This window comes from Eumetopias jubatus, unplaced genomic scaffold (genome assembly GCF_037043125.1).
Source record: "Eumetopias jubatus isolate StellerSeaLion01/CBP00866 unplaced genomic scaffold, mEumJub1_p1.0 scaffold_5, whole genome shotgun sequence".
In the NCBI taxonomy this organism is placed as follows: Eukaryota; Metazoa; Chordata; class Mammalia; order Carnivora; family Otariidae; genus Eumetopias; species Eumetopias jubatus.
In genome coordinates this window covers 74,991,924-75,010,988 of record NW_028274811.1, presented here as the reverse complement: position 1 = coordinate 75,010,988, position 19,065 = coordinate 74,991,924, and the positions used below count along the sequence as shown (strand labels likewise).

Sequence of the window (19,065 nt, the reverse complement as noted above, 5' to 3'; positions counted from 1 at the left end):
AAAGATACTGTCTCTGAATCCATGTCTGTCTGTACCATACTGGACCAAATGCCCACCCCAAAGAGCTAAGTAACCATTACAAACCACCTTAATAGGTAGTGTTAGACTCTTTATGCCTAAAGAAAAAGACATGTTTGAAAAAAATCTTTTCATACATTTTGGGGAAGTGAATAGGCCTTTGAAAATTCTGGAGGAGCATGCCCCAATTATGCTTAATTTTCAGGTGACGTGCCAAGAAATCTCCACAGGATCTCTAGCCATGGGCACCCTCTTGTCCTATATCATTGTATATGGACAGTGATTTTCTTTCCTCTCACCTCACATATACAGCTGTATATTTGTGCTATCTGAGCTCTCTGTCCATAGATTTTTGGGTGAGAGATTTATGTTATGGGCCGAATTGTGATGTGGTATGACATACAAAACTGTAAACTTACAGATTGTAGCTCTGGATATGTGGCATTAACAGAGATGAGTTCCATGTATGTTGCAAAACCTTCATTGAGCCAAATATCATTCCACCATTCCATTGTAACCAGGTTGCCAAACCACTAGGAGGCAAAGACTCAATGTTAGTGGAAATTAAACAAATATCGGGGAAACTGGGTGGCTCAGTTGGTTGAACATGGGACTTGTGATTTGCAGCTCAGGTCAAAATCTCAGAGTTGTGAGTTGGGGCCCCACATTCCACTCTGCTCTGCACTCATCAGGGGGTCTGTTTGAGATTTTCTCTCTTCCTCTTCCCTTCCTCCCGGCTCATGCGCATGCACTCTCTCTCTCTCTCTCTCTCTCTCTCTCTCTCTCTCTCTCTCTCTCTCTAATAAATAAATAAATAAATCTTAAGAAAAGAAATTAAACAAACATAAAAAATTTTTAACTGTAGCAAAAAATACAATGGATGCTAACTTCCTTCTTTCAGTGGTTAAGGACTTTCCACTCTCTGTTACCTTTTTTTCTCTGTACAACTTCCTTCTACTGATTTCTTTGCCTTCTCTTCTCACCACCACATTTTTGCTTCTTTTTTTACTTTTGTTTCTTTTGTGTCCTTGTAATTCCCAACTCTCCAACTTCCATTTTACCCTCCCAACATTTCCTATCTATTAGATTTAATATTAAGGAAGAAAATAAAACCTTTTATGGGGTAAGTACAATCTCACCTTGTCATTGATTTATGGTGATGGTCTTAGGAGAAATATAAGCCAAAATATCTTTGGTGAATTCACTTCTTTATATTAAGTAGCAGGTACTTAAGAGAATCATAAGAATTCTAGGACTCTCGGATTGCTACATAGTATTACTGATGAGGGAACTTAGTTGCTAACTTTTGTTCTGATTTCCTTCCAGGGATTAACCTGGACACTGAAGTGAATAAAGTTCTGAGATTTTAAATATACATAAATAAAATTAACAGGATGCCAAAAGGAAATCTAAATAGCAATTTACCCTTAACCTATATTTGATCTGTAACACTGGTTTTAAGTATTACTACTTTTTCATGTACTTTTGTATTTAATTTAGCCTATATGCCCAATATTATCCATCTAATTTATCTGTTTCAGGGTTGCAATCTCCAGAGGGATGGGAAATCAAACAAAAAGACTCTAAGATTCAAAAGAGACTTCTTATAGTTATAGCTAGATGTGTAGCTTCTGGAAACTGTTTAGCTCTTTCTTTTCTGACAACCCTCAGATCATTTTACAAGCAGGCACCAATCTTCCTGAGGGCATCTGTGAAAAAGGATGGGAGGTGTTTCCTTATTTTGAGAAGTGATGAATATGAAAAATACAAGTTGAGCCAATTTTGGTAACTTCACCAGTTAATAAGAGTGGTTTATTCATTCATTCAATTAGTATCTATTGAGAACCTGCTACATTCCTGGCAACATGCCATATGTTAGAAATATAAAGATGTATATAATACAGCCTCTGCCCCAATACAAATGATGGAGGTCAACTGATAGACAGATAAGTGCAATAAAACATTATGGTGCTATGACCAATGCCTGCACAAGGGATAGAGAGGATTCCAGGACTTAAAAATAAGTTCTTCTGGGAGAGTGCATAAATTAGTTAGGAAAGGATTGGTTTCTTGAGTCTTGCAAAGGGCCCTCAGGTATGTTGGGAATAGTGTGTGCTCTAGGCAGATTAAGTAGCAGGAGTAAAAGCACAGAGGAGCAACGCAACCTGGCACATTCAGAAATGGCAGACAGTCTAGGATAGCTGAAGCTTGCAGTGTTGGTAAGAGATGAAGTTGGAGAGGTAGAGAAGGGCTTCATCTTGGGCACCTGGAATGGCATGCTATGGACTCCTGACCCACTCGGGTGGCATTTGGGAGTCTTTGTTGGAATAAATGGTCATATGGAGATCAATGGGGGAGACAAAATAGTCAAGACAAAAGTTCCACTCCTGCCAGCTGCTTCAGCCCCAGACTCTGCATCTCCACGAAAGAGAAGCTATAAAAGGAAGGGCCAAAGGAGCCTCAGAGGTAGAGTTCTCCAACAATTTCCCTATAAACATTCAGTAGAAAGATTAGAAATCCCCAGATTCAGTCAAGTGCTTTAGAGCTACCAGTGACTAATGATCAAAAGCCCTGAAATGAGCCAGTGGGGAGATTCTAAACCAGAGGAAGCCACACATATGTTCTTCGAGTACAGTGCTGAGCATGTTTCCTGTGTAACTGGGCACTTAGTTCACTGCCTAAATAAAATCCAACTTATTATTAGAATAATGATAAAGGATAAAGTTAAAAATGAAAAATAAGATATTACTTGCTTCTAGTAAATACAATAAAATGATATTTGTCTACATGGCGAAAGAGAATTTCTGGGGCCCTTAATAATTCACTGTGTTACTAGGGATTTTTAGAAATGAAATAGAGTGCAAATAGTCTATGATATCTATAGAGTTAGTTTTACAGTACCATATTTGCATCTAATACAGTGTTGATAGATGGGCCTTGGAAATCTTAGCCTGCAGGAAATGATAGCAGTAGCAGAGATCATTGCTGCCATCACTTAATAACTCACACTTATTGAGTGTGACAGGCACAGACACTTACCTGTAATTCTTCACAGCAGTTTCAAGAAGGAGGAACAATTATTAATTTAATTTTATAGATGAAGACATTGAAGTTTAGAGAGTTAGGTAATGTGTCTAGGGTCAGCAGCCCATGAGTACTTGGACTTGAAGTACTCGCTATGGCCATATAATGACATGTTCCATACTGTGCTTGGTTCCACACATGTGACATACTGTGCTTGGTTTGATAGTCTCCAAGGTCCCCTCTAAGGGTAAGAGGATATAATTTTATGTTGTTTCAGGAAGCCCACTGGTGACCTGTACAATGCCTTTTTGGATTGATACTAAGAGAATGTCATGAGTGTCAGGTACCTGGTGTGCTAGTTCATGGGCTATGACTTTGGTGACCCATAGTTGATCAGAAGCAGAAGAAGTCTTAGTATCAAAGAGCAGTGATGTCTCTCTATATGTGATGAGGCCCCAATTTTCCATGGCTCCAGACTCAAAGTCAGGAATGGCAATTAGATCTAAGAAATAAGAACAACCATATTTGATCATTATGGCTTGTGCACCAGAAATGGGATTTGCTTCCCCCCAAATACACTGTGATCCTTTCATGCATAAGCAGACTTTCTGAAAAGGTCAAGACTATTGTAACATTGACGTGGGGTCTTGTAGTTGCACTGAAAATAATCAGCACCCATTATTAAGCAGCATTAATTATATCAATACACTTTTCGTTGTAGCTGAAGTAACCTGTTGGTATTTAACCATTTGTTTCTAAGTGTGCTAAACTCAACAAATACCTTGGGTGCAGTAGTGCTAAGAAAATGATTTCTTTAAAAACACTCATATTGTATCTTATATTAATACTACTCAAAAATGTTGAAAAGTATCAAATAACTTCTAGTATGTTTGAGATTCATCAAAACATATAATGAACTCATTTCTATAAAAAAGAGAACAATATAGGATTTTAATTTCAGGAAAACATCTTTTAGGAGCAATCTCTATTGTCAATATTTCAATTAATATTTAAAGAATGTATGGCCCCTATTATGAGCAAGTGTCCTTTCTAAGGCAGTAGAGGAAAAAAGCTATGGGCATCAATTATTTCTGACCTCAATTTCCTTTTCAACATTGATATTTTCTCTACCTCTTAACAAAGCCTTGAGGGAAAAAAGTGAAATTTAATTATCTTTAAGCAACTCAGATATACTGTATATTAATTTAGATTTTATCTCTGTGTGTATATGTATACCTTTTGCCATTGATGTCATGCAAGTTAGAAAATTTCTGGCTAATATTTAATCTTGGAATTTTTACTTTTTATTCTGCTAGGCCATTTTGGAAAAAGTACTGTTTGACCAAAAAGAAAGGTAAATTTTTTAAGTTGAAATGAACCAAGTCACTTGGCTTGCGATTACATTGTCTGGAATTAATACTGGTTAATTCTAGTGGATAAAAACAAATACTTATAAGACAATCAAAAGTAAATTAGCACTAATAAAGATTAGTATTCATTAGCACTTCAAATGTGGGAATAATTCCTTTTGTAAATTGCACTGATGATTTTATATTAGTTGGATAATTTCCCATAGTCATTAGAGATACTTGTATCTGGTTTAATTTTTCCTAAACTGCACCCTTCTTTTCAGTTTTTTAAAATACATTTCATAGGGGCACCTGGGTGGCTCAGTCAGTTAAGCGTCTGCCTCCGGCTCAGGTCATGATCCCAGGGTCTTGGGATTGAACCCGTGTCACGTCGGGCTCCCTGCTCAGCAGGGAGTCTGCTTCCCCCTTCCTCTGTCTCTCCCTGCCTCTCCCCGTTTGTGCCTACACGCACTCTCTCTCTCTCAAATAAGTAAAATCTTAAAAAAAAATACATTTCATATGATCTTCAAGGTTGCATTGTTCCAGAGCAACGTAAGATTGTTGATGGTTGTTATTAGATCTTTCCTTGACTTTTGACATAGAGGACAATGGATTATGGTAAATTTAGTATATCTATACTAAAAAGCATATAGAATATGCATTATAATAAAGCACTGAGACTTAGGAACTATAAGAATAAGCCCCTGGAGAAGTCTTTTGATGGTCTCTTATACCTCCTCTAAGGAAAAATGGCACAGACTTTGGGGGTAAGGAGGAGCAAAGACATGACAAGCAGTATGTTTTAATGTCCCCAAGGGGAAAAAAAAATTGTCACTGTCAGAAATTCTAAAAACCAATCTACGTATGTTATGAAACTGAAGTCGTGGTTTAATGTGTTCTGCAACATTATTAAAATCATAACTTTTATTTTTTAAGATAGAAAATGAAAACCAAGATAGACTGTGTGTATCTTCCTATGTAAAGATCTACTACTATCACATTCAAATCATCTACTTCCTCCAAGTCTTCTTTTATTTTTAAATCTGTGCCACATTCTTATCTTCCAACTTCAAATGCACTATAAACAGAGGGACAATTTTCAGCCATTTATGTAAATCTTCAGCAAATTTTATAAAAGATTGCTGGTCTTGTATAAATATGGCATAGAAACAAGTTGTATGCTCTGGAAAATTCATCCAATTAAATCTAACATGTGATGCAGCTATTTTAATGTGAACCTAATAAAAGAATAAAATGATCCACACTACTCAGACTTCTCATAAATACTTTTTTTCTACACTCAAGAACCATCTCTGAGGTACAAATTATTGCTTCCTGGGCTAACTGAACCTCTTCAGTACTCATTTAAATCACATATAAAGACAAAAAAAAAAAAAATCAAAGCAAGGTCTATAAGCAAAAATAAATACAATGACATGGAATTTGAACCTACCCAGTTTGGGGAGTGGATAGTTGATATCAAAGTAATTTTCATAAAAATCAAGTAGCTTTAATGATGCTTCCAAAGCATAATGTGTTTGACTCCATTTATCTGGGGTTGCATAGACGGACACCTGGAAATGTTGATCAGAAGAAGTGGTCTTTGAATGTCACAAATCCTTGGCACAATTCCATTCCTAACAACCCTCGCTCAAAGAAAGGTAGACTACATTTCGCTCAAAGAAAGGTAGACTACATTTTTCAAGAAATTACTGTAATACAATTAAGCATGTTTTTGATTGGGATAAGATGTTCCATAAAGTATTAAGCAAAAATCAGTCTTAAAAATTATAAACAACTCTGTGTCTCCTGTTATAACCCATTCCCTAGGTGCTAATCTGTAAATTTCAAGCTATATGAATCCACTATATCATGAGAGCCCACTTGAGCTCATCACTATCATGCATTCTAGCACTTGAGGGTCAGTCTTCCAGAATTGTGTTCACCAGCACAAGTCAGATAAAACATAAGTGTATGAGTTGGAAAGCCTTCAAAATTTATTGGATCTACCTTCTCATCTAGTTGACTTTAAACTCAAAAATCCCCAAAAATGTTCCTTTACTCCCCCACAAGTATATAACACTGAATGGAAAAAAATAAAATTACATTCCACTTTTATTGGGTTTCAGGTATGGTACTACTTTCATTTTATGATCTGCTTTCATGCTCTGAATTACCTGAAGTCCCTCAGAACTTTTATAGGAAGGATATATTAATAGTTACCATTTTTTGATGGCTTATCAGGCACAGTGCTAAATATGTACATGTGAAATCTAATTGAATCCTCTCAACAACCTTATGAAAAGATGGAAACACATGGAAATTAACTAACTTGCTCCAAGTCAGAGCTGGGATGTAAAACCCAGGAAGCTGACTGGAATATGCCCTCCTGAAGTTAAGTACCATGAGGCCTCTCATATGTCTATCACCTATGCAGAATCTGGGTGGAGAGCTGCTGTGTTATGTATCTAGATGCATTGGTCATAACATATATCTACATATCCGTAAGTATAATATGTATATAAATTGAAATAGCCATTTTATAGCTGTTTTTCATGAGTATAATTTTAGGGTTCTTTGAATGTTTGTCTATATTTGGTTCTTCAGGGTAAGGAGATGATGATGATGTCTCTACTGATATTTGCAAAACTCTGTAAGATACCCATTGGGTATTGTAAATTTTTTAAAATAATGAGGACTCTAGAAAGTATGAAGTACCTCTCACTGAGGGAAAAAAGTTATAGAAAACAATTGGAAACAATGTGAATGTCCTAAAATAAGATGCTGATTAAAATTTTTTTTGGTACTTCCATGCAGCATAACACTAAGCAATTATTAACAATATACAATGTTCCATAAAATGTGTTATAAAAATATTACAGAAAAATTCAATGGCATTCAGTTATTATGGCATATTATGGTGAAAATAGAGTTAAATAATCTTAAAGATTATTTTGTAAAAGGCACACACAGTTATTGCATACACTCTCATATACTGACATACATACAGAAAATACTTGAAAACTTACACTAATATTATCAATAATTATATCTTGATGGTGGGATTTATGAGTAATTTACTTTATTTTTTGCTTATTTTGTGAAATAAGCATGATACTTTGATAACAAGAAAAAAAAGTGTAAGAAAATAAAAGCTCATTGCTCTCAGGACGGTGTATAAAATTAGAACCCAGTCTTACCTTGACTCCTGAGGAGGTGGTACCACTCACAGAGTTGAAATCACAAACTATGTAAGCTACAAGGTATGTACTCATTTTTACCGTAGTTTCAAAATGATCTTCTAAGAGGCCTCCTTCAAGTTCAATTGTCTTAACCTACAGGAAGGGAAAAAAATAGTATTTGAAAATTGAAATATTTTACAACAATGCCTATGATTTAAGTTGGTGAAGGTCCTGACACTTTGAAGGCCACTTGATGACATTATAGGAGATCAATGGCCTGTCATAATATTCTGTGACCTCTCCTCCCTTTTTTTCTTTTATCCCTAGACTTCCTCTAAGACAGCATGTACCACTTTTGAGATCCCAAAATGATGCCAAATCTTATTTTGTTGCTTGAAAGCATAAAAATATTTTAGATGTTTCTACTTTCTTGAAATGCAGTAATCTCCAACACTGGCATAAATTCAAGTTCTGCACTTCTAAGCAAAAATATCAAAGAATGTCTCCTTTCCCTTTGTTTGTTATATAAAAGACCTCTGTTGCAGAAGGAAATGGGATGCAAAACTGTTTGAGATAATTTTCATTATCTTTTAGTCCTCTTATCATTTATGTGTGAGGTATGTGTTATTTCACAGGTGAGGAAAGAGAGTCTCAGAAATGTTAACTGAACTGCCCAAGATCACATGGCTAGTTCCACAGGAAGACCAAGATGTGGATGTGACCGTGTGACTCCAAAGACATTGCTCATTCTTTCACTCGCTGTGTGACAGCTTGAGTCATAGTCTTATTTTATCTTTGCTTCATTGATTCAGCAATGAAAGGAGGCAGGCCAAGGAGGTCATTAGTAATTTAAGCTCCTGCCTATCTATGGAAGAAGTAAGAAGTTTTAAGCCTACAGACTGGTCAGCCACATCTATCAAACTCACTGAGTAATTACCAAATTCTATCTTTATTTGCTCAGGATAGCTTGTCCCAGAGATGGTTTCCACCATGGTACAATGCCCCAAAATACTGAATGGATACAGATCCAGTAATCTGAAAATACCACTTTCTTCAAATTGGTAACAACTCCTTAGACTAGCTTTCCCCTCCCAACATCCCTTTCAAGGCATCAGGCTTGCAACAGCACTAACCAGGGATTGTCAAACATGTTTTATCTATTTGGATAAGATTGCAGTTTGCTTTGGCAAGAGAAAATAGCTTGAAGTATTACCAGAAACCGCCTAGCCTACTTAAATGACAAATGTTTGTGCTATTTAATTCTACAGTATTTGATTCTAGAGAATTCTATAAAAAAATGAGGTCCTAAGTTTTAATAAAGCAGAAGACACTGACCAAATACTTTAAGAAAGGTGGCAGTATATATAGGACTGTGACATATATATATGTCCTATATATATATATATATATATATATATATCTCCTACAAGTTAATTCTGTAGAACAACAATCTCTTTTTTTTAGGGATCTGATTCAACCAGAATTCTATGAGCACATACTTCTACCAGAGGCGAGGATTATGGTAGAGGCCGGAGAGAGGGCATTATGACAGTAATCTTATGACCAAACTCAGTAAAAAAACCAGTTAGTCAAGTGTGTTAGAGGAGAGAAGGGAGGGGGAGGAAGGCTGTAGAACACTGGGGGGGACGAGAGTCTCTGACACTAGACACTGGTGGCAGGAGTGGTTAGGAGACGGATGGGCGTTCCCTCTGATTTCTCCCCCCGCCCCACCCCCGATGAAGATGTAGCACATCGAGGCTGAGTTTTATTCTGGAACCTGGAGTGAACCATGTAGATTAACATTGCCTTAAATGGAAGTGCATGGGGTGGTAGTGCACAGTCTTCCAGGATGATGATGTAATCTCCAAGTACAGAACACTTGTTGCTAGACAAGGATTTAGCAGTTTCTCAATATTGGCCAGACTTTCCTTACATAGCAAGTATCACCCGCAGGTGTGTGTTCCTTCAAGGAATGGAGGGGACAAAGAAATGTCCCAAAGGTATGCTGCCTCCACTAGTACTTGTCTGGCTCCCTCACTTCCCTTAAATCTTATATTCTTAACTGAGCAGATTGAGAACTTAATATGTGTTGCTTCTTCTCACCAATCCATAGCCCAGCTTAATTGTTGCAGCAATTGTCCAGAGAGTAAGATTGTAGAATGACTTCAATTGTCCTTTTTTGGCCAACCACAAAATCCTGGGTTGGGCATGTCAGTGAGAAGCAGACAGTGAAGCCAGTATTTGCTGGAAAGGTATGATCCAGAGAACTGGACAAGTCAGTTGAGGCAATGCAAATATTCAAGGATTGTATAAAATATTTTTAAAATATGCACTAATTTGTCTTAAATATGAGAAGTTGCTGGAGATTTCTAAAGATAAAAAAAATTAAATTCTGGGGTAACTGGATCGCTCAGTTGGTTAAGCGTCTGCCTTCGGCTCAGGTCATGATCCCAGGGCCCTGGGATCGAGCCCCGCATCGGGCTCCCTGCTCAGCGGAGAGTCTGCTTCTCCCTCTCCCACTCGCCCTGCTTGTGTTCCTTCTCTTGCTGTCTCTCTCTCTGTCAAATAAATAAATAAAAATCTTTAAAAAAATTTAAATTCTAATATAATGAAACCACAATTAGGTTTGTATCACATATTAATGAAAAGGCTTTAAAATAATTATATTTTTACTTTACCCTCCATGATTATTCATATGAAAAATGACATTAATAAAAAGCTGCTGGGAAAGAGACTGAACTGCCCTTAAATGAACGTACAGTTAGAAAGCAGACTTGGAGTTCAAGTAGAGGATCATTTTTACCCGGAAATGAGTAGGCTAATTGAATTGCTGTCTGGGTGATCAAGGAAAAACTAGGATGTGTGTCACGTAGAGTATTGTCACTTTTCCTGTTGATCTGCTCTGCCAATATATCAGAGCAAATACCTTTACCAGCATGAAACAGAAATCTAGGGAAATTCAGTGTCTCGTGTTATCGACTCATTTCTCTCCTTCAGCCATAGAGGCTGATCACTGTGGAAGGCAGAGAGAAAAATGGGGTAGGGCCCCTTGCTGGCTTATGATGGCCCAGCTGCTTTCTGGGCTGCTCATTTTGCTGAAGCACGATCAGAAGAGCCTCTATTTTTTCTCACTTTCCAAGTGGCAATTGGGAAATATTTTCTATTTTGTCCAACATCACAAATGGCAAGCACATCATTAGTGAGGAAATATCAAATGAGGCCTGCGGTCAGTGGTATCTTTCAGAGTCTCTGAATTTTGCGTGCAAATAAAGGGTTCAAATGTCTCTTTCAGTTAAAAAAGTGTATAACTACCATAGATGATTTTCATAGATAATTTTAAGAATTATCCATGGAACTTAAAAAAAAAAAAAGGGAGGGACTTCTAAGTTTCATCAGAGACCACTAGAGCAGAATTTCCAAGGTGGAGCCCAAGCAGGGTTCTCTAGATCCTTCCCACTCTACATGTGGAGTCTGGACCAGCAGCAGTGGTATCACCCGAGTGCTTGTTAAAAAGGCAGAACTTTGAGCCTCACTGGTGCCAAGCCGAATCAGAATCTAAATTTTAACAAGATCCTCAGATGATTCATCTCAACATTAAAGTTTGAGAAGCGTTGCTCTGGGTGGTTTTGAATTTCATCATTGGCCAAGTAACACAGACTGAAAAAGAACATTGTTTCCATATGAATACAAATCAAATATAAATCACGTTGGTTTTTTTTTTAAACTTCTGGTATAACAATGCCCCGGCCAGAATGATGTTAAAATCTAGAAGGATTGGGGTTATTAGATAATATGTAGATGGAGAAAACAAATTAATGGCTTAAATCTTGAAAACAAGAAATGTTAAAAAAAAATACAACAAAGACCAAGGCTCAACTTGAGAATGATTCCCCCAAAGTTTCTGCAAGTGACAATACCTTTGGCATGTTGGAGAGTGCAATGTGTCCACTTTCTCTTCTTATCTTGATGGAAAAGTTGGCTTTAAACAACGGTTCATCAAAGCAAGGGAAAGCCATCCGGGCTTCAGTTGGCTCAAAATCCGTTACTGCAACTATTCTGTGAAATGAAGAAACCACCGGCCAGAATTTTACAAGTGAAATCAAGAAAAGAAATGAACTATACCTTCAGAACACAGCTTATCAAACCTGAGGTGATATATTTGACTTCTCGAACTTCTCAAACTATAATCTTAGTGAATCTAGGATGTCTTTTTAAATAAAACAGGGGTAAAATTTTGTTTAGTACCTGCCAATCATGAATAATGCACAGTGCTGGGCACTCTGCTTCTATGATTTCTTTCATACTTATAGTAGGCAAGGATATTGAGACTCAGAAAATCTGAGTAACCTTACCAGGTTCCTTAGCTACTAAATGAGATAGGTATGTCCAGTCAATTTGATGCCAGAACTGACTCGGATATTAGTAGTTAAGTACCATCTCTCAGGAGGAGGCTTCAGTCGGATATTTGAATACTTGTGAATGTGAGTCATCTCTTAGGTTGTGTTCTCAGAAAGCAGACCCTACTTTATTAAAAACATGCCTCCAGGAGATATTAGGAGGTAGGGAAAGAGTGAAAGGAGCAGGGTGGGATAGAAGAAAAAGCCAGGTTGGATCCAGCTTCAGTCTGACCTCTGGGGAGTTCTGGAATGGAAATTGCACCTTTAAGTGATCCCCGGAGCTAGGATTTCAAATTTTGTGCCCCCTGGGGGACCTAACTCCCAGGAACTTCTAGCTTTCTCTGCTTGCCAGCAAAGTAGCTCCAGTCCTGAGACTATAATAGGTACATAGATATTCTGACAAATCTCTACACCCCATCACCTTGATAATGCCTGAAATTGTATAATTACAGATTTATTCTTTGGACTTAAAGCTTCAATTAAGAAACAAACCTGGAGTGCAGACTTTTATTGGAGAAGGAGGGGAGAATAAAAAATCTCTAGAGTCAGATAAAGGGTGAGAAGGGCCAGGAGAGAAAAAAGAGGGGCTGTCAGGTAATTATGTCAATTTACTTTGTTTTTATAATATAGATTGGAAAATGAAGCTGGGGATTGGAATGATTTGATTTGCTTGGAACTTCAGGCTTTATTTGGATTTGGTAGCAGCTACTACAAGTATAAAGGAATTCCACATACCTGGAATAATTTTTCACAAATGTGAAATTTTGTTTATAGTAAGTCTACAGTAGGAAAGCAAAAAGTTTAATATTTTTTTCTGCTACTTGCGCAATTAATTTTCGCTCTGCATGTAAAGTAGTGACTTCTTGCTTCTCAAAGAACTATTGTTGACTGGATTATTTTTATATTTTAGGTTGTGTGTGTGTGTGTGTGTGTGTGTGTGTGTGTGTGTGTTTGAGAGAGAGAGAGGGAGGAAGAGAAAGAAAGAGATCCATGAGTCTATTGACACTGTGCTGCAAATCATCCTATGTGTTAGATCTACTATGTAACTGAGGATGAAGAGAACGATTTAATCACAAGAAGAGTCAGAAATAGCCTGAAGTTAGTTATGGGAGACGTGTTGAAAAGTCCTCCAGCTTTACTCAAAGAAAAAATCTCCCTCTCCAGTTTCCCACATCTCCCAAAATTATATCCTTAAGAAGTATTTCCTTGCGGTGGAGTCTTTGTCACTTGAGAAAATGAAAAAAAGCCATAACTGGTCACATGTTCTTAGTGAGAAGTTGATGATAAATTCCCTATCTAGTACTCTGCTGGCTGAGAACAGACCCATAAGAATTGAGGCTGCAATGAGAGAAGTGTCCCAAGGGGAGGTGCAAAGACATGGGCTTGGGGAAGTGCTCTCCTACAGACCACTGGGGACTGGGGGCAGGGGGCACCTGAGTCCTCAGAGGGTAGTGAGATCACCTAAGGTGGGAAAGAAGAGATACGTAGCAGACATTGCTTAAGTCACCTACTCATTCCCCTTCTTCAATTCCAGTGGAATCCTGATTTTACTCAAGAAGACAATGTGTCCAGATAAAAGAATCACCTCTCAGAGTCCCTTGCAACTCATTCTGGCCTGACTGAATTCATTGGGTGGGAAAACTTTGTAAAACCCTCAGCTGGAATGTTTCTTTTTACCTTTTTCTCTCCCCTCACTTCCCCCTTCTTCCTGCCTCCAATGTGAACTTGATGCCTAGGGGTGCAGAAATCATTTTGTATTAGGAGGAAACCCATATGCCAAGGGTGCTGAGCAGAAAGATAGAAGCGGCCTGGGTCCTGGATAGCACTGAAGAGTGCTGTAGCAAACCTGGCCTGTCCTGTTTCTAGACTTCTTGTTGCATGAGAAAATAGTGGCCCCCTCATGTGGTTAGACCATTGTACCTAGGTTTCTCTGACAGTTGAGTGTCACAGATCAAAAGTGGGAAAGCACTGAAACCCTCCCAGATGGACCCTGGCCCTGGACAACCGAAGCATCCACTCTATGAAGAATCACTGATTCCTCGCTTTCTCTAATTTTTCACATATCTGTCAGAAAATTCTGTCTGTTTTACCCTCCAAAACAAATGCCACGTTCAGTCACTTCACTCCATAAGCACTGCCACTAGCCTGGCCCAAGCCACCCTCATTTCTTGCCCGCACCACTGCAATGACCTCCTAAGTGGTCATTGATAGGGAATTTATCATCAACGTCTCACTAACAACATGTGACTGTCCTCTGTGTCCTCCTCTCTGTAACGTACTCACAACATACACTCGAGCTTTATGGAGCATACATCAGATCAGAACCTCCTGATGAATTCCCACTGCACTGGAGGAAAAGCCTAAACTCCGTACAAGAGGCTCAAAGTCTTTGCCTGATCTGACCGTTTTCTACGCTACTTACCTCCTTTGTCACTGTCCTCAAGCCATGCTAGTCAGTCAGCCCAACCTCAGAACCCTCGCACTTGCTCTTCCCTTGTCTGGAGATACTCTATCCAAAGATGTCCTCATGATTTTCTCCTTTTTTCAAATAATATTATTTTCAGTTTAAATGCATCTCCTTGGCAAGGACTCTCCTGACCACTTAGATCAATGAGTTCCAATCCCCAGCTACACTTTCTTTCTACTTCAGCACCTCATTTTATTTCCTTCATAGCGTTTATCATTTACCTTGTCCATTCAATTTATTTTCTTGACCTGGTTGTCTCTTCCCACATATCTTACCGCCGTACATTCAATGCCTAGAACAGTGCCTGGCACTTAGCAAGTGCTCAATAAATGGGAGCTCATTAAATTGATCATATTTCTCAATTCTCCAAACAGACTTGTTCCCACCTCCTGGATTTGAGTCATGCTGTTTCTTGGGTAATGTATACATACTTTCACTTCCTTTCTCTCAACCCAAATCTTACTTGCATTTCCTTCTGGTCTCAGATCAAGACTCACCTCCTTTGAGAAGTCTTCTGTATCTCAGCTTTCTGTGTCATGACCATCCTTTCCCCTAGCACAACAACATACCTGTCTCAACACAGTCACATGCTGCTCTCTTCTCCTAGTCATTCTCCCTCTAGTTGTTTATGCCTCAGCATTCTGTGTTCTCATCTTGACTGAAATTTCCTTAAGAAATAGCAGAGCTTCTCCTTCTAAGTTTCCATGGTTTATTGAGCTTTTCATAAATGACTGTTGAAATGTGCTCCTGGCAAAGAGATGTAACCCATAAAGAAAGTATCACAAAAGACTAAACAGCTAGAGCGATGTCTTACCTTGTTTTACCACCACGAGTTCTGTATGTGCTTTTATAAAACCCTTCAAAACCATTGGCTAACTTGGCCTGGAAGTTGATAGCCACAGAGTATCTCAAATCAGCCATTAGTTTCTCTGGAACCAACAGTGCAATTTGTTGATGAGCAGGGTAACTCAAAACATTCAGCTTTTTTCCTGGTTTCCTGTATCTCAAATCTTCCTCTGATTGAAGGATGACATTCATGACTTCAAGGTCTTTGCTGTGCAAAATGATATATTGAGTGGCATCTCTAACCAAGACTTCAATCTTCTCAGAACCAACGAAGTCCAACGAGGTGAGATTTGGATGGACCAAAAGGTCATAGTGGAGGGGAATTACCATGGTGGGGAGCCTTAGCTTGTTCCAAGGAAATGGTTCCCCATTGGTGGCTACAGGGAAAGCCCCAGGGTCCTTATTGAATGGATCAGTAGATGACATTGAAAGTTGAGAACAAATGCACATTTTGGGCATGATGGTTGAGCAGTAAAATCCCATGTAAATATTAAATAGCAGTTTTCTGCATGGATTAGCCATTGCAGAAGAATGGATACTAAATCTATTCTCCAGAAGACAAATTAATATCCAGGCTAAGTCTCATAATTCTCTACAGCACTGTACCAGCTCCAGTTACATCACACAGGTTCTGAATGATATATTTCGATAAGTGGATTTGATCTAGAAGGAAAAAAAAACATTCGTAGCATGTAGAAAAAGAATTCAATTAATAAATCTTTAAAAAATAAAAGTATATATGTGAATGGAGAAAACCTGCTTTCATAGAATCAAGCCAAATAACCACACAATAAAATGGAAATTGAGCTATCATTTGGTTATTACAAAAAAATCCTGTAGAGGCCAAATGAAAGGACTCTGCCTTAAAATTGCACGTATAGAATTCCCTCTGCATTCCTATGCAATGAACATCAGGCAGGTATGTAAATTCATTGCATGTTAAATGTTTTTAACATTTGGCTACATCATTCTGACTGTATCCTGGACACCCGAAAATAAGCTGCACAGGTGGTTTCTATTTTGTTTTGAGTCACAAAGAAACTATATTCTTTGGATACCAGGTTTAATTATTAATGGCATTGAACTTCACCTCTTTCAAGGAATAACATCATCTGAATGGTTTCATTCTATGGCTGTTGGTGGAAAGGATGCTGGTCAAGGTATATTTCCAATATACCAAAGCTATAGAAATAAAATTGAGTTTATAATATTCTTAATGAGAATATTTAAAAAATTGTTTTGGTGTTCTTCATCTTAGGCTACCTTTGAAAATGCAATTAAATCAAACTGAATTTACTGCCTCTAAATAGAACTAAGATGATTTTTTTCTTATTACAAGGGTAAAATTACAAAATATAAAGTTAGGACAAACAATACCATTAGTTTAGGTGATTCAACTCTGACTCTCACCCTGCCACCTGCCTCTACTTACCTCCTCCCAGCTCCAACTCAGCCCATGAATGGTTTCCTTTCTTTTTTTTTCATTAGCAAGCTCTTTAGAATTAATTATCCCAACAATTACTTTAATTTTCCAATTTGTAATATTACTGCAGACAAGCAGGTATTGTTAAAGGAACAAGAAGAAGAATGGTAAAATAAGACATTTCAAAGCCAAGATAAGGAAACAACTTAAGGGTCCATCAATGGATGAACAAATAAAGGTGATGTGGTATATATACCTGCAATGGGATGTTATTCGGCCATGAGATAGAAGGAAATCCTGCCATTTGCAATAACATGGGTGGAACTTGAGGACATCATGCTAAGTGAAATAAGTCAGACAGAGAGAGACAAATAAATATTATATATCATATATGTGTGAAATCTAAAAAAGCTGAACTCAGAGAAACACAGTGGAGTGGCAGTTACCAGGAGTTGTGCAGTGGGGGAAATGGGTACAAACTTCCAATTAGAAGATTTAACAAGTTCTAGGGATCTAATTACAGATGCATGGTGATTACAGATAATCATACTGTATCTTGCACTTGAATGTTGAATAGATTCTCAATGTCCTCACAAAAGAGTAGATTTGTAACTTTCTCACCACAAAAAAGAAGTGGTAATTATGAAATGGGATGGAGGTGTTAGCTAATGCTATGGAGGTAGTCATTTTGCAATATATAAATGTATCAAATCAAGGTGTTGTACACTTTACCTTTTTTTTAAAGATTTTATTTATTTATTTATTTATTTATTTATTTATTTATTTGACCGAGACATAGAGAGCAAAAGCAGGAGGAACAGCAGAGGGAGAGGGAGAAGCAGGCTCCCCGCTGAGTGTGGAGCCTAATGCAGAGCTCCATCCTTGGACCCTGAGATCATGACCTGAGCCAAAGGCAGATGCTTAACTGACTGAGCCACCCAGGTGCCCAAGGTGTTGTACCCTTTAAATTTACACAGTTACAATGTCAGTTATATCTCAATAAACCTGGGGAAGATTTTATTAATTAAAAAAATAATGACACTTCTATCTTTTTCAGATAAGCATTAAATTATGGCTGGGGCGCCTGGGTGGTTCAGCCTGTTGAGTGTCTAACTCTTGGTTTCAGCTCAGGTCATGATCTCGGGGTCTTGAGATTGAGTCCCACATCAGGCTCCACGCTCAGTGGAGGTCTGCTGGAGATTCTCTCTTCCTCTTCCTCTGCCTCTCCTCCTGGGTGCTCTTTCTCTCTTCTCTCTCTCTCAAATAAATAAATCTGAAAAAAATTTATGGCTACCAAATCTCAGTGTTCCAAGAAACTGTGACACACAAAACCGTAATTGGTCTATTTGCTTAAATTTCTTGAATGTTTGAAAAATGAAAATGTTTGAAAAATTGCTTATTTGATAGCTGATAGGCTTGGGAATCAGAGTGCTTGGATTCTAATACTAGTTCCAGCATACTTACCGAAATGACTTTGGGCAAATTTTCTTATTTTTTGGACAAAAGTTTCCTCATCTTATAAAATAGTGTACTAATCATACCATCCTCAATTTAGGAAGATTAAATGAGGGGCGCCTGGGTGGCTCAGTCAGTTAAACGTCTGTCTTTGGCTCAGGTCATGATCTCAGGGTTCTGGGATCCAGCTCTGCATCGGGCTCCCTGCTCAGCGGGGAGTCTGCTTCTCCCACTGCCTCTGTGCTCTCTCTCTCTCTCTCTCAAATAAATGGATAAAATCTTTTAAAAAAAGAGAAAGAATTCATGTGAAGAATTTGGCATAGCACCACAATTAGCATATACAAAGCACATAAAAGCATATACAAAGCACATAATGTTAAATATTAAATTATTATTGTGATTATTATTACTTGAATTTTCTGGCATAGATTAAGGATTATTTCTGTCCCCACTTGTAGCAGACACACTCCAAGAAAGCTGTATTTTACTGGTAAGACTGAAGAGAAATGTCTTGTTATTTATTCATATTCATATAGACTTTACCTTTAGATCTAGTAAGGACTTGAAAGGCCAGTATGTCTTTGGTGTCCTGATAAAGAAACTGAGGGGAAGTGATTTTCCCAAAATCACATGGCAAGTTTCAAGCAAAATTGGGACGAAAATACAGCCCTTGACCCTTAGTCTAGGGGACTTTCCTTTATATTCAATAGCACGTCAGTGAACAAATCCTGGGATCCAAGATGGGCAGCAAATGTTTGGTAAAGGCTAAAAGATATCCGGAAGAGACTGAGTCAGTAAAGCAGAAGGGTTCTTAAGTCAAGTCCCAACTTTAACCTCACATACATTCCGAGGCAGCAGTGCAAGATTCACCCCCTTTCCCCAGAGCCTCGCCTTACATGACAAG

The 19,065-nt window shown here is 38.0% G+C and overlaps 1 protein-coding gene across 7 annotated transcripts in view; it reads right to left on the bottom strand.

Annotated features, from left to right (window-relative positions):
• The window catches only part of ERAP2 (endoplasmic reticulum aminopeptidase 2), a 42,982-nt gene that overhangs the window by 23,357 nt on the left and 560 nt on the right, over positions 1–19,065 (bottom strand). For 2 of the 7 annotated variants that reach the window (XM_028092037.2, XM_028092036.2), the window contains exons 2-8: positions 16,963–17,045; positions 15,252–15,946; positions 11,491–11,629; positions 7,592–7,726; positions 5,845–5,965; positions 3,390–3,544; positions 438–551 (exon numbers count right to left, since the gene is read on the bottom strand). In XM_028092037.2, coding sequence (XP_027947838.1) covers positions 438–551; positions 3,390–3,544; positions 5,845–5,965; positions 7,592–7,726; positions 11,491–11,629; positions 15,252–15,805 — 1,218 coding nt within the window. In that variant the 5' untranslated portion in view covers positions 15,806–15,946; positions 16,963–17,045. Of the gene's footprint in view, positions 1–437; positions 552–3,389; positions 3,545–5,844; positions 5,966–7,591; positions 7,727–11,490; positions 11,630–15,251; positions 15,947–16,962; positions 17,046–18,170; positions 18,441–18,704; positions 18,927–19,065 lie in introns of all 7 variants that reach the window. The other 5 variants (XM_088023409.1, XM_088023411.1, XM_088023410.1 and 2 more) reach the window with 5 other exon arrangements.